The sequence below is a fragment of the Ambystoma mexicanum genome, chromosome 2p, assembly GCF_040938575.1.
Source record: "Ambystoma mexicanum isolate Mex_15411 chromosome 2p, UKY_AmexF1_1, whole genome shotgun sequence".
NCBI classification, from domain to species: Eukaryota; Metazoa; Chordata; class Amphibia; order Caudata; family Ambystomatidae; genus Ambystoma; species Ambystoma mexicanum.
This window is the reverse complement of record NC_090923.1, coordinates 1,116,978,589-1,117,001,753: the sequence shown is the minus strand read 5'-3', so window position 1 is coordinate 1,117,001,753 and position 23,165 is coordinate 1,116,978,589. Positions and strand designations below refer to the sequence as shown.

At 45.7% G+C, this 23,165-nt stretch overlaps 1 protein-coding gene across 3 annotated transcripts in view; it reads right to left on the bottom strand.

Moving 5' to 3' along the window:
* Positions 1 to 7,171: 7,171 nt before the first annotated feature.
* The window catches only part of LOC138567174 (estrogen-related receptor gamma-like), a 111,801-nt gene continuing 95,807 nt past the window's right edge, over positions 7,172 to 23,165 (bottom strand). Inside the window, exons 7-8 of one of the 3 annotated variants that reach the window (XR_011302119.1) lie at positions 15,830 to 16,248; positions 7,172 to 9,694 (exon numbers count right to left, since the gene is read on the bottom strand). Coding sequence is in view for 2 of the 3 variants with exons in the window: in XM_069645144.1 (XP_069501245.1) it covers positions 16,001 to 16,248 (248 nt within the window). In the remaining variant the exon portion in view is untranslated. Of the gene's footprint in view, positions 16,249 to 23,165 lie in introns of all 3 variants that reach the window. The other 2 variants (XM_069645145.1, XM_069645144.1) reach the window with 2 other exon arrangements.

The following is a 23,165-nucleotide window of genomic DNA, read 5'->3' as shown; positions in this document are numbered from 1 at the left end:
TTAAGCAATTTTTGGTCAGCAAGCCAACATCAGCTTCGAACTACAGGGAAAAGGGATACCCCAGCACGCAAAGTATCCAGTGCATTGACCCCTTTTGCTGATAGTGTTTTGATTGTATTTCTGATAGAACTCAGAGGAAAGCTGGATGAATTGGGGGTGCCAATTACAGACGAGCAACCCAAAAGTGCATCACTGACTAAATGCGATAGTCTGATACATTTCAAAATACTTAACAGGTTCTATGGGACTCATTTCCCCAGATACCCAAGCCCTGTGTGAAACACGTCTGATATAGGCACACTACTCCAATTTTATTTTGCGACGGTCCTCGAATGCAAGTGTTCTGGAGAAAAAATAAGTAATCAAAGAGGTTGCATTTATTATAGGCACTCCAATACCCAAATCTCACTCACACTAAAGCTAGGTCTGCCCCCCGATTTAGGCTAGGCATAGAATCACAGAGGCTCCTAGCGATTGTAGCCCTACACAAAGCCAAATGAAGGTGGTAGAAGTTACACTTTTACTCCTGAGAATTTCCTCATTCATTCCTTCATTGCATTTTTTGGACTGAGAATCCATAAAACATTTTGCGCAGGATACATGAAACTTGATCAATCCTTTTCTACTCAACTAATGCAACACATTAGACGACGAATCCGACTTAAGGCATGTCCTTTTTTTTAGTAACTATTAAATGTTGCACCAATATTTTTTACATTACTTGGTTGTTTTTTCATATTTCAAAAAATAATTTGCAGCCATAAATCAAGTGTGACTCCACCAAACAACATTGGGATTGCTATGACTACCATTTTATCAACACGAGGAGTTGGGTTACCTCATTGCAAGTAATATTCTGGCACACCATTTTTTTCTATTCTTTGTCTATATATGGGTACAGTTAAACTTTAGTGACATTTATAATTTTTGATTTAGGCAGGACAGTTTGAACACCTTGATCCTGATGAAGGCTTTGGAACCTTTTCAAGCCGAAACAGAGACAATGCATTGGAACGTCAGGCTTTTTTTTTTAATTTATTTGCAAGTATATACAGAAATGATATACCGAGACAAACTACAGAAGGAAAAGCATAAAAACAAAAACTAAAAGAAATCATTAAACACATTCCAGATCTTCTCATATAAAGACAACTTACATTTCAATTTGTAAATCAACTTTTCAGTTCTAAACAGGCAGTGCATTTCCTGGACCCATTCAGGGATCCGACCTTTCCATCCTCGAAGAATTAATCGCTTAGCCACAATGAAAGCTCTATAAATCCATTTTTTAAGGGCGGAACTGACATCAGCCAACCCTGAATCATCACCTAGAATCACCGTCCTAAAATCTAGGACAGACCCTCCACCCGAAATCCTGTCACACACATCACAGACTTTATCCTAAAAATCTCTGACCCGCACAAAGCTCCATAGCATGTGCTCCAACGACCCGACTTCCTGAACACAACCCCAACAATCATCACTGTTGGTCATGCCTCTTATGCAGCGTTTCAGGACACCAATACACGCGATTCAGAATCTTATCTGTCGAGACCTTTCACTCAGATTCAGCGAACACAAGGAGACATTACCACACATACTCTGCCAGGCATCGACATCAATATCACACCCAATTCTCTCACTCCAAACTCTCCGCAAATTGTCATTACTTCGATAATGTGACACGATTAGCTTGTATAGCCTACTGGCCAGACCACCTTCCTTCCCACTAGAATCGGGCAGAAAAATATTCACATCCAAAGACACTGACCAGTCCACCTCACCCACAGACCTTTTCATGCGTCTATAAGCAGAGTCCCATAAACCTCCAAAATTCCATCTCTCCCTCAACCACAGTCAACCACCGATCATCAGTTCCCAAATCAGAGCCGTTTAATACCCATCAAGAACCATTCAGGCCAAAAAAACGTTCTGGAATTGTCCCTAATCATAGGATTCAGCCATATAGAGGCGCTCCTGCATTTAAATGCGTCACAACCTAGCAATGACAAGACTTTAGCCCACGAGGAGCGCAAAAATGACGTTGCCAACAAACCACCCCCAGAAATCTTTGCATTAGTGGACAACAAGGCTTCGGGGCCCAGCGGCCCATAGGCATTCGACACCGCTACCGCCCAGCTGTTCAATTCACCACTCAAAACGGAACAAAAGAATGAGCAGAAAACGCCAAATGATAGGCCCTAAAATTCAGAACCCCTAAACCACCTAAATGGACTGGAAGCTGCAACTTCCAAAGACTAAGTCTCGGTGGTTTTCTGTCCCATAAAAATTCTTGAACAAGACTGTCTATATCTCTCCAATAACATTTAATTTTCAACGGAAGCATGCTAGAGACAAAGTTAATTCTGGGTGCCAGATTCATTTTCAGGGCATTGACTTTACCCCACAGTGAAAGATTTAGCAGCGACCATCTTTCCAAATCCAATTTACAATCCTGAATAATCACGCTCATGTTTTCATCAACCATAAGGGAGACAGGATATGTTAGCCATACCCCCAAATAGCGCACATCACACCAAGTAAACCCCAGCCGCGTAACCAGAGTCTTATCACACCTGTTGGAAAGGGGCAACCCTTCTGATTTCAAGCGGTTAGTCTCGTATCCAGAACAATCATGATAATCAGACAAAATCCTCATCAGACAGGGCAGGGACACTTCCAAATTCTGCAGCACCAACAAAAGGTAATCCGCATAAAGCCATGCCTTTTGCACAACACCCCAAGAATTAACACCATACAAATCTGGTTCATTTTTTATGCAAATGGCTAGTGGTTCAATCGCTAAAATGAACAGCAGAGGAGAAAAAGGACAACCTTGGCGCATACCCCGCATCAAACAGAAAGGCTCCGAAACCACCCCGCTAGTCTTAACGTCAGCCGTCGGATTGACATATAGAAGAGTAACCCAAGAAATAAAATCTTCACCCAGATTCATCCTCCTCAAAACCGAATACAAGTAATCCCAACTAACCCTGTTGAAAGCTTTCTCCGCATCAAGGGAAAGGACAGCGGCTTCACAGTCCATTCTATCCGCAACCTCCATGGTGAGCATCAATCTTCTGATATTACTAAAAGTACGCTGATTTTTCATGAATCCAGATTGTTCCTCGCCGATTAAAGTAGGCAACAACTTTACAAGACGCATAGCAAGGATCTTGGCAAGAATCTTATTATCAGTATTGATAAGGCTAATTGGACGATAACTTTCAGGAAGATTACAATCTTTTCCTTTTTTCAAAAAGACTGAGATAGATGCATGTCTTGTACTTTTAGGCAATATCCCATCCAATCTGCTAGAAACAAACATATCTCTCAAGAGCTCCAAGGCCGAATTCGGGAGGATCCCATAGAACTCACAAGGGAGGCCGTCTGGGCCCGGGGATTTACCCACATTCAGCTCTGAGATCGCACCCCACCACCAAGTAGATCACGTTCTGTATCCAGAATCCTAGGCAAATTTAAATTGCCAAAGTCGTCCTCACCCTTACCAGTAATACCAGCCTCATTGCTATACAATTTCTCGTAAAAGTCACAAAAAATTGAGTTCATTTTCTTCGGATCAAATGTGATTCTACCATCCTTGTCAATCATAGAAGCAATTGCCGACTGACATCTTTTTCTTTAACCTGTATGCCAGCCATCTATCACAACACTCACCCTTTTCAAAATAAGTACACTTAGAGTAGAACAAACCACGCTCTGCCCTTAGCGACAAAAAGTCTTCAATTTCTTTAAGTTTTTTCAAAGTCGCCAATTTCACTGAGTCAGTCGGATCAAGCATCAAATCCCGAGAAATCTCACCAATACGTAGGTCAAGATCCTGCCTTTTCCTCTCCTCCTTTTTCCGTTTACCACTAGACAGCCCCAAACAGACACCACGCATACAACATTTAAAGGCTTCCCACATGTTCGCCACACTGACATCATCAGAGCAGTTCTCCATAACAAAATAGTTTGCTTCCGAAACAATCAGTTCCACAATAACATCATCCATCAATATAGAGGTGTTCAGTTTCCACGAGAAAGACCCATCACACCGAAATTTAAGTCTTAAATGCATCACAACCGGGGCATGATCACTCAATAAAATATTACCAATTTTACTTGAGACAATACCTTCCGACACATTCCCACCAGTAAAAATCATGTCAAGTCTAGAAAACACACCAAGCACTAGAAAAGAAACTGTATTGACGCTTGACAAGGTTCTCCAGACGCCACACATCTTTCAAATTGTGTTCCTCCAAGAGCGATCTATGCGCCCGCTGATGATCACAACGCGGCACCCGCCTTAACTGACTTCTATCCAGTATAGGATCAACCACAGTATTAAAGTCCCCCTCCCCCCCCCCAAGAAGAATATTAGAATTATTCAAATCTAAAAGGGTCTGTGCAACCATTCTAAAAAAGGAACCATCGTCCACTGAAGGCGCATACACATTGCAGAGTGTTAACAATTCCCCCTGAATCTCAACCAACAAGGCGATCAACCTACCATCCTCATCCGCACACTCTTAAATTCTTAATAGGTAGCTTCTTCCAAATCAAAATGGCCACGCCCCTTCACCTAGATGAAAAGGAAGAGCCATAGGCTGAACCAACCCACTCCTTTTCTAACCTAGAAATTTCATCTGCCAAAATATGAGTCTCCTGTAAGAAACAGATGTCAGCATGCATGTCCTGTAACATGTGAAACACTTTTTTTCTTTAGCAAATTATTGACCCCATTCACATTCCAAGAGACAATACAGAGATCATTGACTTCACGGAAAGGTGGGACGGTCATCATTACACCAGGAAGGTCAAAAGCATGAAAAGCAGAAACAGAACAACAAAACACAGATAAATGACACATACAAATATGAACAAAAAACAAAGAATAAAAAACAAAAAGAACAGATAAGACTGCAAAGTTTATTCAGCCCCAAATACCAATTGAAACATTCAGAACCATCCCCAGGACCCCTCCCAAGACACAATAGAAAAACAAATACATCAAAGGTTATCCTTTCCAAAATAAAAGAAAAAGTGCATAAGTAAAACCCAAAAACCAATAAAGACAACCCACAAGAACCCCAAAAGCCCCCAACCCCCAGTAGAACCATAAGAACTTTTGTCAAATAACTAGACACCAAACTAAAACAACAAAGCTGCAGTATGTCATAACTGAACTGTTATATAACCATCACAGTACCTAAATACCCAAAGAAAGTATAAGGTGAGCCTCAGTTCCGCAACCAAAAATGGACCACCTCCCAAGGCAGAGTTGAAAACCTGTAAAAGAATAAAATTAAAGCAGTGTAAAACCGCGTTCATGAGGGTCAAAGAGGTGTGTAAAAATTCCCTGCACCTTCCAGCCAAAAGGGACAAATCCAAGATTCTCCAAATGCAGAAGGAGAGCCGGTTCCAGATCCACAGAGTTGTTATTTGCTCCGGCAAGTGAAAACATCCTGTCAAGGTTGATCCAAATCCAAATAACCAATATGAGTTTTTCTTCATTCATTTTCAATAAGCCCTCAGCAAACACCCAAGGCAGTCCACGGCCTCTAAAGTTGATATTGCCTCCAAAGTGCACTTGTACGCAAGTCAGCATTAGGTGAGGGCCCCACATGCAGCCATCGCCTGCATGCTAAGATCGTCCAGTACACAGCCCCACATTATGTCTCTAGCCGCCAGTTGCAACACCCAGCCGGCCCCTTCGCACTCTCCCCAGCCGCAGGACATACCTCACAACGCCGGCGCACTGACTGGGGACACGCCGGTGACGGCTCCATTCCACTCGCGGTCCTCCCCACAAACCAAGCAGTGCACAAGCCGTCTGCCTCCACCACAGCCCACCGTTAAAAAATTGCAGCAACTCCATATGCGGGCTCCGACAGAGGCGCGACCGGCCCACACCCGCTCCGGGAACAACCGCAAAAGAAACTGCCAACAAGATCAGCTGACGGGGGCATCGTGCGTGTGTCATACATCACAGTAGAATGGTCCCTTACTCGAACCCAGTCAGAGTCAGCACGGAGCACGGACTGAGGCTGTGAAGAAGAATCTTAAGTAAGTCATAAAGCGCAATATAACATAACGAAAGGCTCATAGCAAGATGAAGTTCCAGAGCATTTTTTTAAAACGCGGCAACGTTAACTGCCATCCTCAATCAGCACCATTTTAAATATGTCCAAACATACAGCAAACATTGTCCAAAAAAAGATGAAGAGATATAAAATCCAAGAGCCATGGAGGGGGATGGGGGAAGGCACAAGCAAATCCAAGTTCATTCATTGGTAAGAGAAGGCATAGAAGACCTCTCTTATACGTTTCCAACCAATCAAGAGCTTGCGCAGAATCTTCTAATGCCACAAATTTAAAAGTTGTCCTTGTACTTAATCTGGAAAGGACTCTCGGATATTAGATACTCTTTATTGTCTCATTTGTTTGCTGGTTAATGTTTTTATTGTTATGCATGTCTAGAGATGGTTAGATCTTGTTGCATTTTTACACATATATTGGATTAAATTGACAATGCTGAAGAAATGGTGCTTCAAAAGAGAAAAGATGCTTGCCAGTTGTTCTAATAGGTAAATGTACGAAAGAGGATTACCATGATCAACCTGGTCTTTCATTTACTCTTTGGAATGTTTTATGTAATTTGTTCTAGTAGGAACATTTACAGTCGGAGATTTCTGAACCTGGCATTACTGCTGGTGAAGAGGATATTGCTAGGTTGGATGAACACCACACCAAATGTCATGCAATTAATAAGTTATGGGGTCTATTGTAATGAAGTAGAGGGGACGTTTAGAGGTGTATCACACCGAATGGGTTGCCCCCCAGAACATCTGGCCAGAATTTAGGGTTCACTTGGGCAAACATGTTGGACCAGAGCTGATGCGAGTTGAAGCAGATGACTGGACTGTACATTAAATTGGATTACATCACTTCTAAGTGTGATGGGTGATGTTCTTTCGATGCTAGTATATCTCGAGTGTTCCTTGTAAGGTGTAGCACTGGAATACAAGTAAGGCTGTATTAGGGGGGGTGTTGTGTTTTGGGGTGGCATTTCTTTATAAGATGGAATCAACTGTTTTGTAAAACAACTGCGTAATTGAACACATTGAAAAAACCAAAAAGTTGTAAAGAAATGGAATCAAGACACTTCTCAAAATGTCACACTCATTTATTTACGCTGTATATATCAGGGTCTGTGTAGATATATATATTTATATATATTACAGATAGGCAATGTATATAATATTTACAGTTGATAGCTCAGTAGAAAAACACTTCCTGATTTGTAAACAATTAGAAAATCCTCTAGAGAAAATAAAATGCTACAAGATTCCAAAATCAAGGTTAAATTACATTTTTGCAAATATACATTAAAATATATTTATTTAAATACACACAGGGTCTGGCCACCCTCCTCAGTGCAGAACAGAACCACATTGCAGAACCCAACCTCCTGTCGTGAAGATCGATGGACAATAAGTAGTTACGTTTGTGGAGGAAATTCTGGAGGGCGATGGGGTGGATGTCACATTTACACCACAGAATACACAAAACAAGTAAAAATGCACATATTTCAGTTGCGAGCTCCCGCCCCAAATGACTTTTTATTGCTTTAAAACAGACACAGAGGCAATACTGAACCTCCCTATCTAGCGAATGCCCAAAAGCCTTAGGACAAGAGGAACTCTACAAGTCGGCTGAACCATAAAAGCATTCCACAGTGTGTGTGTGGGGGGGGGGGGGGAGGAACAGTGTAAGGGATTGATTAAAAGAGGTCCTACACCTTTACTATACGAGCATGAAGAGAAGATCACATATGTGGTGTAAAGGTGGCGTTTGCAAATGGGGTGTACGAGATACGAGTTGCAAAAATACTGGTATTCTAGTTATAATCCATGTAAAAATGAAACCTAGAAAGTGTTAAGGCAGCATTTAAGAAATTTTCCAGTGTGCAGAACTGCATTGCCGGCAGGTTATTTTAACACAGCGTGTGAGCCTCGCCCTGTGCCCGAAGGACAGTCAGTTTTCAATTCAGTTTGTTCAGACTCTTAGTTTGAAAAACCTAGCAGTCTACAAATATATTAAAGGCCCCTTGGTTAAGGGTGAATGATTTGCTAATTGTGTAGGCTGGATCATGACACAACACGGTAAGCAGGAGCCAACAATGGTCTTACTCTCAAGGTATGTATTGCAAGAGTCCAATGCATTGTGCCTTATGTTCCAGGGCAGTTGTGAAAACAAGGGTATGTTACCTTATGGTGACTCCACTAAAAGTCTTTAAGGTCTCCCCCAATATCAATGCGCTATGGAACAGAAAGGAGTTATTAAGATGTTCAAAAATAACAGTATTAGGAATACTTGCACCACCCAGAAGTTAACTTGTCCTTTTCATGTCTAGCCAACCCCTTTTTGGGAATGGCAAGACAGCTACCAATCAAAGTCTGAGTGAGAGCAACAGTATTCTCTCGGCCAGGCTTCAATTCAGCATGCTACAAAGAAGGGCAGGCCCAAATGCTGCACTAGCCTGGCATCGTGCATCCATGAAAAAGTGCCAGGGGTCTGCCCAGCAGCCCAATCCAACTGGAATACATCTCTGGAAGTCAGACTTTCCTTGAGGCTTTGTAGGAGAGTATTTTTCTCCCTCCGAAAGGGTTCCTCGCTTTCTTGTCCATGAACAAAAGGAAGGGGGTGCTTTCCAAGACTGGTCGGTTGGTGTCAAACATGTTATAAGGTTGCTCCCACAAAGGCGAAACACCATCTAGCGCCTGAATGCCAATGTCACACACAGGGTGTCACAGGAGCAGCGCTAAAGTTCTGGGCAGGCACATTGCATGGCCCCAACACTTTGCCCTTCAGTGGCTCATGGGGTGGCGGGGATGCTGACGGGGTTAATTTCTTAAGGATAAATTGTAAACACCTGCTAAGCCTTTTCTAAAGCAAAAGTATTGGTTTTGCTAGTGCTTATTAGGACTGAAGCAGAAGTAGAACAATCCTTTCATTTTATAACGTGGGGTACAACTGCAGCAAAGAGAAAGACAGTCATCAGTATAGCTCTGGGGTTACCTAGAGAAACTATTGAAAACAAGCTCTTGAAATAAGATTGGAGGTCTGCAGAAGTAAGTACAGGGAGCGCAACTGTTCTTCGTGCTTCAGCTGTAGTGGCTTGCTCTTGCCACCTCCTTCGTGGTGGCATCAGCTTGCCTTCCCATGAGGCCAAGTGAGAGAAGCCAGAGCCCCTCAGGCGAGTCACCCGTGGAGCCTCTAGAGACCACATGGAGCGGTTGAAGTATTTGCTGGCCATCTCCGGTGCCCGAAACGCTGGCGACTGCTCCGAACTGCGTGCGTTAGTTTGTAAAATGGGTTAAGGGGATATAGACCCAAATGTAGGTGGCCCAGTAGCAAATGTGCAAATCGAATGCCCTGGTCTGGTAGTCTCACTCCAGGTTGGCAACTAGGATCTTGAAAGGTCTGTGGTGAAATCCTGTTTCAACGCATAGGTCATTGAATACATTTCATTGTACGTCTACACAGCCGCTTTGGAACACTGCTCCACGATTACACAAAAAACCCCCACATTGGTTGTGGAAGCAAAATTCCTTGATGAGGCGGAGGTAGACTAGTTCAGCGTAGTTTTCCTAGGTGGAGACTGTGGCACTGACCGGGCGAGTTGCTGCAAAGAAGCAAAAGACATTAGGTTTTATACAGACACATATGTCGCTTAGGAAATGGATTTTATTTTCGATTTGACCAGACATGCTAATCCGAGTGTAGGGCATGTTATTGGTTAATATTTAGCTTGCAGGGCCAGGGGTGGAAGTGAGTGGGAATGAGGGAACATGAGTACACTCCCAGGCTTTCCTCTAATGCAAATAAGACGACCCTCACAGGATTCCCTCTCCTAGTGAGCCCAGGGTAAATCTCATGTAGAAATGGGAAATTGTACATCCGCTTACTTGTGGGGTCCCAACGATTAAGACAAAGCAGCTTAGCCTTCATTCAAGGACACCTTTCTGAGCACCTCATAGTCAAGCCCCCAAACAGGTTTTTCCAATTTCGCAGAGGGAGTGCAAACGGGAACACTTGATTGCTGTGAAGCTCATGAACAAAAACAGCTGTTCTTGCCCAACAGGTGGGAAAGCAAGCATTGCATGCCCACAGTGTCCTCTCGTGGCCATGTACGTCGTCATATGCCTCGCTGAACGCATCGGAGAAGGCCGCACCAGAAACGTACTGTTAAGTCTATCCAAACTGGTGGCTGCTCCAAACTTGACAAACACTTTACATCTGCCCCCGCTAACTCATCCCAGCCTTTGAACTACATTTTAGTACGAACATGAGACTTAATTTGTAATCAATGCATTTGTATTTTTTTATTTCAGGTATTTGAAAAGCACTTGCATCACCCTTGAGGGTGCTTCAAAGTGCTGGGAATGTCCATGGAAAGGAAGTGAGGGAAAGTTGAAGGGCTAGGTGAGGACATTTACCAGCGAGTCTTCCGCACCTTTCTGAACGTCAGATTGTCATGCGCACGACAGATGCAGACCTGAAGGCTTACAATGGTCAGATCCTTGGTGGTGGGGATGAAACTACCCCACTAAAAACAAACATATTTCGTCCTGGAGCACGCACACCAGCAGGGTTTGAGAAGATGACCATCTGTATCTGGTAGATTTATAGGGATGAAAGAGTATGTGGTATAGGCTCAAGGTCTTACAACTCAATGCACTGGTTGGCAGGGCCGTAGTGATGTGTTCTTGGCCTCTGACGCATGGAGCAGTATTCTGACCCCTCTTGAGGATGTTCAATATTTTAGCAGGGAGGCTGGCATAGATCCCACTGAATTAGTCAGCCCAGGACATGCCAACTGCCAGGATGAGTGTGATCCTTTTAGAAAGCAGAAGGGGAGAATCAGGCGCCAGATGACCAAAGGCTCACTTTGGGAATGTGTTAAATTCTAGTATAAGAGGGCAAGTGGCGGTCTAAAGCCAACTCCTAGGTTGTGAAGCCGTGGCTTGGAGACAGGCCAGGGGAAGGCGAGGGGACCAGGTGTCCCCCGGTTCAGAATCTGTGCACTGGACCACCCTAACAACTCTTTAGTTTGAGGAATAGCTGTTGGGGGGCAGGAGGTGCGAGTGGGGTCGTGCTTATATTTTAAGCAGCAGATTCCAAAAGTGAGCTAACAGGGCCATATAGGTACTGAAAAGGCTTGGGCACCTTACGAGCCAGAGGCTGAGGCACCTGCAGTTAAGCCTACGGGCAGAGGGCACAGGTTAACCTAGCTTTACTTTGTGTGCACAAATCAGTTGCAAAAAGAGGTGAGCCATTTTAATACTGTGCCAACAATGGCAGAGTTTTTAACTCTGTAAAAGGATGCAGTGATAAAAAGCATCAAAGGCTGCAGTCCATCAGTCACCGCAAGGTGCATTATCTCTGCTGCAGAGTGCCTGTCTGGTGAGGGCTGAAACCCAACTGAAAGTGACTGAATTTTGAGGTGGAGAGAAGAGCTTCAGAGTGACAACACATTCAAAGAGCTTCGCATTATCAGTCCAAGCAAACTAGTTGGTTTGCATCTAATGAATGTATCTGGCCTTTAACTTGAAAACCTTCTGTGACCCAGGCGAAACATTTGGCTACAGGAAGTAAGTGGAGAGAGTGTACGAGTAAACGCAGTGCCATTTCAAACTTTGAGCATGCCCTGGTGTGCAGGTAGTGAAGCCTATTGATTGGTCGGGAGGAAAGTCTGTGTACACAGAGTCTGCATAGTTAATCCTACAAGGTAGGACTGTGCCAATGAATGCCACGTTACAGTACACAGCCAAAAACTATTTTCTGGCCAAGTGCCTGAAAGCAGTTCCATGCATTTATCACCAAGGTCCTCTTTCATACCCAGTGTGATCCCTTGGGCGACAATGGAAGGTGAGGCACCCATCTTTTGAAAAACGCTCACAGGTCTACAAGAAACGAGCTAAACTTTGGTCTTTTCTCCATTGTTCAGCATCAATCGATATACCCTGCCCGGGCAGACGCCGTGTTCACAACCCATTCTGACCTTCATTACGCCCCTTCCTTCCTGAATCCCCCTGTATACAGACAATAATTCAGATGAAACCCTTCAAGGACAACAGTCCAAGAGAAGAGGGTACTCCAAAGCCTTGAGGGATTGTGCTTGCTAGAAGCGCATCTAGGCTGAAACTTGGCTGTTATCACTCGAGTAGGATTCCAGCCACCTTTTGGCCATGCCATAAAGGCACAGGTGGTTTTCCAGTTTCTACAAGCAGCTGTGGTGATTAAATGAAAGGCAGCACGGTTCCCTCCAAACCAAGAGCACCAGCTGCCCGAAGCCCCACACCCACGATTGGAATTCGTCAGGGGTGGCAAAAATCAGTTTTCATTGACTAGCAACGTGCATGCAGGTCTGTGGCCATGGAACACTCTACAGAACCTAGCCTACAAAGAGTAGGTTGGAAATTAATAATTTGAGGAGCCTAGCATTTTAATTTTAGAAGAGGCTGTGCCAATCAATGCAAATAATTTTAGAGGGGCGAGGGGAGAGTCGGCTCCCTTTCCTGCAGCAAGCGACTTAAATCCTTCCCTTGGTGATGTTCTGGGTAGTTGGCCACTTGGACAAAAGTCCTACTGTGGGAAGCCGGTAGTCCTTGGCACAGGAACGTCAACGGCATAGGACAGCTGTTCACAACAGACAACATCAAACGATTGTTGCCTTGGTTCATGAAATGACAATTGAGAAACCCCTCCAAAGACGGACATGCAGGGAAAATGAGAAACGCTGCCAAACAGAAGAAAAGAGAACTCTTCCTGAGAATCCTTTAATCCGCATTAGAATATCGCCAGCGGGATGAGATGTGCTGCCGGGTGTGCTCGCTCATCCCAAAATTCCGGAACACTCAGTACCTTTCCATTATCTACAGATTACATGAAATCTTACTGTCCACATCTGCAGCGAATGCATGTCTGCGTTGGACTTCTCAGTTTATAAAAGTAAACAATATATATTATTTTACCATTTGGAGAAAGAAAGGTGATGGTAGTAGAGGCAGTGCCATTCCTTCAAAATTGCCACCAAGGATTTGCTTTCCCAGGAGAGGAAATGGCCAAAGTGTTTGAAGTCTCAATCCTTAATATGAAGTACATACGGAGGTCCACCCAAACGGGGAGCGTGCAGTACTGCCTGGTTTGCTCACAAGGTAACAGCAGTTACAAATATTTGGATGCAAGGGAGAATTGAGCACAGTAGTAATTCCACTATGTCCAAAGGAACAAAAGCAAAAAGGTTGCTTTTAAAAAAAAAAAAAAAAAAAAAAAAAAAAAAAAAAAAAAAAAAATAGTTTCAGCCTACAAGGGCACACTGCATCATTTCGCCAACAATTCCAAGGAATTCGACCCATGACTATCTGGTCTACGTTGGTAGCACACGTCAAAGTAAAAGACAAGCGATTCTTTTGCTGGAGGTGGCCCTGTGGATCCAAGCAAGTGTCCTTGCCCCAGGCAGGCACAAGCATTCCAGTCAAGATTCCCAACCCTGTACTCCACAAACAGAGCCCACACGCGTTTCTTGAGCCCCAGAAACCTCCAAGGAGATCACTGGAGTAGTCTCAAGTTCTGGCACAAAGCATCAAGCGTGCAAGCCACCCCGTTCCTAACCTTACGGAAGCCCGTACCATGGAAGAAGCAGAGAAAGTGCAGCAGAGATTCAGTAACCAGAATTAGCATAGCCTTACCCCCCCCCCATCAAAGACTAACCAGGGACGATCGGTAATGCACTGTGTTGGCTGGCTTCTAAACACCAGCACCACAGTAGATCCGTCATTAATGCACCACGGCACCAGCTGGAATACAACATGCCCAATGGGGGTCTGTGTCACACCTCCTCTACATGCCCATCCCTTAGGTCAGTGCTGACCCTCCCATAAAGGGGGACTAAGCATCCCTGGGAATGGGGACAAGACTGCACGGAAACCTGCATCCAGCTTATTGCAGATCCACAAGAACGAAAGACCTGGCACACACATTATCCACTGAAGAAACAACTCTATATATTGCTCAACGAACTGGAACAAGCCAAGAGTAGGGAGTCCCGGCACCGACATCCGAGCTTAACACAATTACCAAAAATAATGCCCATTTTAATATCACACAAACACCACCTGGCCCCGACTCGCACACAATACAAGAATTCTCCTTTTCAGCACCAACAGGACCTCAGTACAGCACAGTTCATGATGGACAACCCCAGGTACCAAACAGAAAATGGGCGAACTAGGGTTACAGCCTGCAAGGGCTATGAGAGGTCACAACCTTCCATACCCCTCAGCTACCTAATCCAACTGGCTCTCATTTCTGGAACTGTGTTAAAAAGTTGGCCAGGAAGTAATAGGAGGGGGGTTCTGGTGCAACAGCAGGGGCCTGGTCCAATGGGCGGATGAGGCATCTCTAGGCTGATAAGCACCTGCTTTGGTGTGACATTCACCCAGAGTGATGCTAGGCCAGCAGCATGCCATTTGTTTGCATGGCCCGACAGACTGGAATACTGCAGGTCTGAGTGCTACTCTGATCCCACACTATCAACAGTCAGCTAGAGCTGGCAAGATAGCAGCAGTTTCCCACAGATGCCCCCAAAGGCCCTGACAAATAACTAGAGGGATACGCAAATGGGAATCAGACAGTGGCACCTGGTGGCGCTGTAGGTTATGGGATGTGCAGGAGATGCACTGTTGCCAGGGTATGGCGTTGGTGGAGATCATCACAGTATGGCATCGATTGAGAGCAGGCTCATTAACATGATAGCAATGACAGCAGTGACATCTAGTGGCCAGTAAACAATTGGCATGGTATACTGGGAGCAGGAATACAAATGTAGCAGTGACATCTCATGACCAGTCACAGTCTGGCACTGGCTGAGCACCTGGCCTGTGCAGGCAACACACTACTGCAGCACACCCACCCAGCGTTCAATCTAAACATGGCATTGACAAATGCTTGATTGGGGAAAATGTATACTGGTCAGTAGCAACCACTGACCAAAAAGAGTAAGAAACTGGCTACGTCTACTGGTGGGTGGAGGCGACAGGAGAGTATTCCAACACATGTCCCTTACCCAATCCTATGTTAAAAAGAAAAAAAAGTGGAGACATTTAAAAGACTGGTAGAGATCGCATAGCGGCAGTGCACCAGAAAGTCTCGGGAGGATGTGGTGGAAGGAGGAGATTACAGAAGAGACTGGAAAAATCGCAAGAAGGATGCGAGGGAACACAGGGGCATCAACACCTCTGAACTAGAAAAATAAAAAGAATCCATCCCCCTCTCAAAGAAACCCTCTTACCCCACATACTTCCTTGTGGCACTCAAAAAGACATGATCGGTCTCAGGCACACAGTGTCTATATTGGTGAGACAAAGGACCTGCACCATCCTTGACTGGATAGCAAATGCAGTCAGTTAATACTTCGAGAACAACCAATCCCCCGCCCCCCTCACAAAATAATTAAAACAAAAAAAAAATAAGTCGATCACAAACCTTCCCCACCCTCATGGCATATCCATATGAACCTTGAAGTACAAGAAGAACTCATACAAACGGATAACCTACCTTGGTGCTACTCAGCCAGCCACGCAGGGGGTGGGGTGGGGCTGACATACATGCTGCATTTACAGGACTCCATTGCATCCCTAGGTCCCTCCCCTACCGCCATTCCCACCTGCTTCCCCCCCCACCCCCACACACACACACACTCCGGACTTCAAATAAATGTGTCCCTGGATTCCAGCGTAGTGTCCCAATAGCTTACATCCCTTCATCCATCCTGGTCACTTCCCATACTTCAGAAGGTTCACTTGAAGCACGCAATAGGGTGACCCAGGCATAATGCTTGTGGGCTTGCGGGAGGGCCAGGGAAGATATTCACTCGACCGTGTCCACCTCAACCCCCAAACGGCCTTGTCCAGAGACCTGCCCTTCATCAATCCATCATGGCTTCCAGCATCTCCAGGAAGAGCTTATGCATGGGAACCTTGCCTTCCAGCTTGATACTATAGAAGTAGTGCAGCACCTTGCTGGCCGTCTGGCGCAACAGAGGGAGGGTGAGAAGCAGCTTGCCCGCCCGTCGGGGTTCCTCGGGGTGCTTGCTGCTCTCGTAGTCCAGGAGGGCTTCATGCAGCACATCTCGCAGTTTCTGAACCGCTTCAACGTCCTCAATATGCACAGAGTCTAAAAGGAACAAAAATACAGTTTCAAATTAAGCTGGTAGTCTGTAAAGATTGGCAAAAGAACAACTCTGCAGCAACCTCTAGGACAGAGTCGGCAAAGGCTCAGAGCCAGGAGAACTCAACAAATGTCCCCTCCCCTCTAGTAGTAGAAAAGGCAACACACGCAACACTGTTCAATGTGCAGCTATCATTTCTCCACAGTGCCGCTGAAAAACCCAGAAAAGTGTTACTGTGGCAGACTCTGGCTGGCAAAGTAAGGGTTTCCAGCCAGCAGGAGAGGTCAGAGGCTTTAGAAGTCTTAGTTGGATCACAGGAACGAGCGACGAGCCTTGGGAATCTGTGGCTATTTTTTCTTTACCAGTATTGAGTCTGCCATAGATTCAGGTTTCTTTAATGGAAACCTTGTGCTGGCATTCCACAAGAACAGTCAACAGTACAGCAACAAGTGAAAGTCTGTTCTTGGCAAAGATCCCATCAATACTGTAACAGTTCATTTGTTCAAAATAATTAACCACTGTACCAAATATGTACACAATTGGCTGTCTCAGAAGCCCCCCCCCCCCCCAGCCCCCAAGTCCCACACATATGGTGCTTCAGCTATTCGACCCTCCGGCCTTCCTGAGCCCTGTATGCATCTACGGAGTCCTTACTAATCACGTTTTAGAACAAAGAACCATTCTAATTACTGGGCAGAGGGGGGCGGGCGCAGATTTGTGTACAACTACTCAAGTCATGGACCTTGTGCAACCCACCTCAAAACCAGAAGGGTTCTCAGTAGGCCCATAGGACATTCCTGTCACTTTTTGAAATGGCCAATATAGTGCATAAAAAGAACTTTGTATATCTTAAATGCTGCACCCACGCCGATGTTGCTAGGAAAGTACCTCTTTGGCCAGTTTTCACTGACCGCACCGAAAAACACTAGAGAACTCACCAATCCCTCTGCCTGGGACTGGTCAGCTGAACCAGTGGACAGGTCTTACCACAGAAAACACAAATAGAAGAGTTAAAGAGCAGCACAACCAAAAAGCTAGATGTGTCTGCTGAGACAAATTAGAATGCCCCACAACCAAAAATGTGGGGAGCCATAACGTGGTATAAATGATGACTTTGCTGGGAATATTCGGAAAACTGCATCAGTTGTGAATGCATTGCTTGATTTTAACTGCACTGCAACCTTGTCCATCAAAGCAGATCCTGCATTTGCAACCAGCTGCACGACCTGAAGTATCGAGCACTGCGCATAATGTCCTGCTCACTTGCCTACAAACCTTCCCCAGAACATGCCGTAAGAAAGTGGACTGCCCTTATGGGTAGCAACATATCTCACTGTAAACCCCTCACCTCTTGTCCAGAAGAGGTCTCTTGCACACATGGTAAACACCTGTGACGGCCCAGAGTTCATTCTGTTTCGGCAACTGGATCTCACAAAGGAGGACTAAAGAGGCCGGATAATGCTGAAAAATCCCACCCTCCATCCAGGAGGAATGGAGTCTCCCACACAGCTACAGCCACACCCATAAGATTGCCATAGATTACCAGCAGCCAGGCTCAGGGGGGCATTAGGCAGAGAAGCCTCACAGGATGATGCCTGCCCTCATGCAAGGTCATCCTTAGTCCAGTGCAGAGCAGCTGAACAGAAATGGGGAGCTGGTGCACCCTCTGACAAACTGGCCTGCCACCTTCTCCAAAGGCAATATAGACTTTACATCTTCTCTACAAAGAGGGTGCATATTCAAGCCCGAATCTCTGCGGCCTCTAGCAACACAGCCAAACTTTTCAAAATCTGCAAGGAGCTGGCCAATCCTACTGCAGCATCTTTCTCTTCTACGCCTACCCAGGCCCTCTGCATGGCCCTGGCCGCTCATCTCACCACTAAAACCCAGGACATCTCGTCCGCACCCCCTCTCACCCTCTACCACTCTAAGGCCCTCCTTGGCCGCCCTCCCTCCTCTCCTCCCTCTCTCTCTCCTGTCACGCTGTCTCAAAGTCCTGTCTCTGAAAGTGTCATCCAAAGAGGTCACCCCCTGGCCCTCCAGAACCATTAAGGACAACATTGGTTGCCCCACTCCAGCCTTGGCAGACTTCTGCAATCATTCCTTCATCACTGGATTGTTCACCTCTCCTCTCCAGCATTCCCTTGTGCACCACCTCTAAAGAAAAGTCTTCTGCCGACCCCTCGATGCCGGCAAACTATCGCCCGATCTAGATCGTTCCTTTCCTGGGCAAACTCCTGGGGAAGTTGGCTATCTCCCAGCGAACTCTCCGCACTGAAGCGGTTGGTTCAGACCATCGGTCTGGCATCAGAGCAGCCAAGGCCATGGAAACTGCTCTCCTGAACACCCGTGAAGATCTCTAACCTTGACTCTAGCTCTCCCTCTGTCCTCATCCTCCTCAACCTATCCTCTGCTTTTAACATGCCAAACCACAACATCCTGATCACTCGCCTCTGCGATACCCAGGGCATCATGGATCAAGCTCCGGCGTGGCTGTCCTCTTTCCTCTTGGACCTACCTTCCCAGGTTCAACTTGTGTCGTCCTCTCCACCACCTCTCTTCACATGTGGTGTTCCCCAGGGCTCTATCATCTCCCCCTGGCTCTTCAATGTCTACATGGCCCCTATGGCCCTCCTGATCTCTACCTTTTCCTCTAACTTTCAGTGTTATGCGGATGACATGCAGCTCTCCTTCAGGCTACCCTCGGTCTCCTCCTCGCTCATCCCCGACTGTCTATCCGCTATTCAGGCATGGTGTGCCTCTAATGCTCTCTGCCTTAATGCCAGCAAGACTGCCAGCAAGACTGAGATCCTTCTCATTGGGACCCCTGCTCCCGCTTCCCCCCCCTCACTCTGGCCCACCTTCCTGGACCCCCTGCCCTCACACTCTTGTGATGCAAAATACCTTGGGGGTCATCTTCGACTTCACTCTCCTCTCCACACATCACAGACCTTGCCAGAAAGGCTAATTTCCAGCGGCACCTCCTTAGATGTATTCTCCATTTTCTCACATACCCTCAGATGCTCACCGTCTCCAGAGCTCTGGTACTCTCTAGGCTGGACTACTGCAACAGCCTCTCTCTCAATCTGCCTAACTCTTTGCTCTCTACAACTCATCCAAAACAGGACCTCAAGACTTATTCGTGGCCTTAAATCCAGGAATCGCATCTCTACGGCCCGGAAATCCTTCCACTGGCTCCCAGTGGCTGAAAGGATCAAGTTCAAGACCCTCTGCATCATCCACAAGGCTTTCTGGGGCGGGGCCCTCACTACCCTCAACCCTCTCTTCCCAAGTACCTTCCTCCTAGAGCCCTTCACTTGTCTAACTCTCAGCGGGTGAGTTGCTTCTCCAAGCAGATTGGGGGTTGGGGGGTAGATCACTCCTCTGCTGGTGCCTCCCTCTCGAACAGCCTCCCTGCCTCTCCACCTTGAGCCAGATCTCCTTAAGTTCCGGAAGTACCTCAAGACCTTCCTCTCTTCTTCTTTCCCTCTTCCTCTCCCCTGCTAACCGTTGCTTCCTCCTGCACCGTTCTGCTGACTAGCCATGTTTGCTAGAGAAAAATAATGTGTTGACTTATTTTCATGTTTTTCTGGTTCTTCGTGCGAAATGCGTTCGAAAAACATTTTGTATGAAATAGTTTAATGTAAACAAGCTTCATTACGATGGCTGTAAATAAACTTTTGGATGTTTAAAAATGGTATGTATATGTGCTTTATGCATTGTAGCAAAATAAGTGATTTTTGCGATGGCCTTTCAACTTGTCTGCAGGCAAGTGTGCAGGTATTTAAGAAATGTCAGTGGTTGCCGGGATTGAACATTTACCTTGAAATGCTTGTAAAATCAATCCCATTTTCCACACTTCCGTTTTTCATATTGATGATCGTCTACATGTGCTCAAAGGGTTATGGGGCATCCTACGTTTGTGCTTTTGTTTCAGACAAGACAGCTGCAAGTGTTGAGCACCGTCTCTAAACTCTAAATTTGCGGCACAGCTTTCAAGGCCTAGCCGGCTGAAGCAGGTTCAAAAGTTAAACAATTGCCCACAGCAAGAGGAGATCTCCCTTCTGGCAGCTCATCTTTGAACTCCATTTGAAACAGCCCTTCGGCCGATCAGACTATCATTCTTGATGGAGGACGAGGTTCACAACAGCAGAAAGTTGGTAAATCACAGGTCTGCACAACTAAGAGCGCCTAAGAGAGCGCTTTCTAAAACAGGAGGATAGAATAAGAACGAACGAGTGGGTACTTTGAAGGAGCATGAGAACGGCAAGTGGGTAAAGAGGAAAGGAATCGGATATGAAGGTGGAGGAAACGGGTACATAGGGGAGACAATATTAATATTTGCCAGGTTGGACATCGATGGACCAGCACATAGACTAACATGATTCAGCAAGCTTGGGATTCACTAAACTAATAGATTCCCAAGTTAGCGGAGCGTGCCAGTGGTGATCTTGGACCCTATTCTGTAATAGCTTTGTCCTTGAGGAAGCAGCAGCTGGTTTGTTACCATGCCTCCACTTTTGATGCCCGTCAAGCCATTAATCTGGTACTGCGCAGTCAACATCTCCAAGATCAGCAAGATTATTTTGCTTGGACGTCTGGTCCAAAGCCATGCCTTCCCCTTTATAATCCTACAGCCACCCAGGCCCAGAGACTGCCATGCACATGGATGGTATTCGAGCATATTACCTGCCGGCCTTCCCTCTGCACTGGAGTCTCAAGCTTCTGGGCGTGCTTCCATGGAAAACAAAATGTAGTGGCTCTGCCTCCATTGTCCCCAGCCTTAGATAGCTAAATCGATGGTACATCTTCAAAGCCAAAGTCTACACGTTCCTTCCTTTCTGGTCTTCTATCCTCAGCTTGGAAGCACCCAAAATACTGATATTGGCTTTTAAGACCTTTGAGGTCTTGGCAGAGAACCAGTAGATTCTCTGCGCGACATGGTTTGAGTCAATTGGATCTGTATTCCACGAGGCCAGTTAAAAGTATTATAAAAGAAACTGCTAAAAGCAAGAATCAGTCACGTCACTTACCATTTAGAGAGGATCTATCCTAAGTCTCCAGTCCTTAAGGGTGCCAAGTTACAGGGATTTAACGTTATAGTGTAAATTCCTATTGAACATAGACTACTGGGATGCTACAAGTGGGAGACTGATGACAGAGGATGGCTGCCAAAACCAGGCCCGAGAACATGGCAACGCCACCATTGTCTTTTGGCCTCCCAGAGTACCGTGGTAACCGCTAAGAGCTGGTGACAGACAAAGCAAACCAATCCAGATTTCCCAGAGCAAACCCTGGAGGTAATTCGAAGCTGCATTTGGGTCTGACTGGAGGCTTGGTAGTTTTCCCAGCAGAAGAGAAACACCCAAAGCACTTAAGAGTATTGTCAAAATCATGAGTTTAAACAACTGAAGGATTCTATCGGATGACCCAAAAAGTTAGTCAGGCTCCTAGGGCAAATGAGACCTACTCCTTTGGGGGTTTTAGTCCAACGCAAGCCAAGAAAGGCACAACCCTTTATAACCTAAAGGGTATTGTGGTTATGAGGGTTCAGTGAACTTTGAGGGATTTCTAACTAAGGTTTCAATGTCCAAGAGCAGGTAAAACCATCTGGACCATGGTCAAAATGTATTAGTAGCCACCTAGTAGAACGGAGACATGCGACCGTTAAAGCTTATAGGGTATGGCCATCAGTTATCCCTTAGGTCCAGCAATGAGAACCTCCCTTCTCCCTTTCCTTCCCCCAGAAACGGTCTGATCCTCTCCAGCCTGGACTACTGCAACAGCCTCTTCCTTAATCTGCCTAACTCCTCCCTGTGCCCCCTTGGACTACGAGACTTATCCTCTCTCCAGCCCTAAAATCTTTCTACTGGCTCCCAGTTGCTGCGAGGATCTATTTATCCATCTACTATACTCTTATATCGCGCCAAATACCCATGGGTCTCAAGGCGCTCACAGAGAAAATGGGTAACAAAAAGTAATAATCAGGAGGAAGAAATCTGTGTCATGAGGGAGGGGTAAAAAACTAGCCAAAATCGAAGGTTTTGAGTTGGTTCTTAAAATGGGCATTTGACTTGCAGTCCTTCAGAGTGGACGGAAGCTGATTCCAGAGTTCCGGGGCCCAGGCATGAAAGTCTGAGCCACCAATCCACTTCAGCAAGATTTGGGGTTGCTGAAGAAGAATGTCTATTTGGTCAAAGAGTTTGCCGAAAGGGAACTCTGGAGATTCTTGTAGACAGGTAGTTTGGGGCTTTACCCGTCAGACAATTCTGAACTAGCATGGTGCCTCTGAATCCAATTCTTTGGCTGACGGGCAACCAGTGTAATCTTCTGCGAGCATCAGTGACATGAGTGCATCGACCAAGGCCACAAACGGCGCAAACTGCTCCATTTTGAATGACTTGTAAGCTTTCAACATTAGCCTGCGGGGAGCCAATGAGCAGACTATTATAATAGTCTAGTTTGGCGTTAATGATGGCTGCTGCAATCATGGCCCGGTTGGTCTCAGAAAGGTAGGGACGAATTTGCCAAGGTAAATTAATATAAAAAGCAAGAGGATTTGAGATGGAGAACATGTTTCTTGAATGAGAGCTGGGAATCTAAATAGACTCCCAATGTTTTCACATGATCAGAGACCTTTATGGCATTGCCCGCAATACAGAAGCTGCTGTAGGACGGATCCAGGTGCTTAAGTTTGGTTGGAGTACCTAGGATAAGCAACTCGGTTTTCTTGTTATTAAGGGCCAAATAATTTTTTGTCATTAATTTTGTATGGCATGGAAGATGGTATTAACCTTCTCTAGGTCCTGGTAATACAGGCCTGACAACTCAATCACAATCTGGGTGTCGTCTGCATAATTAGCAAAACGGACACCCAGTTAGGACAGGAGATAGAGTGGCTTTATATAGATATTGAACAAAA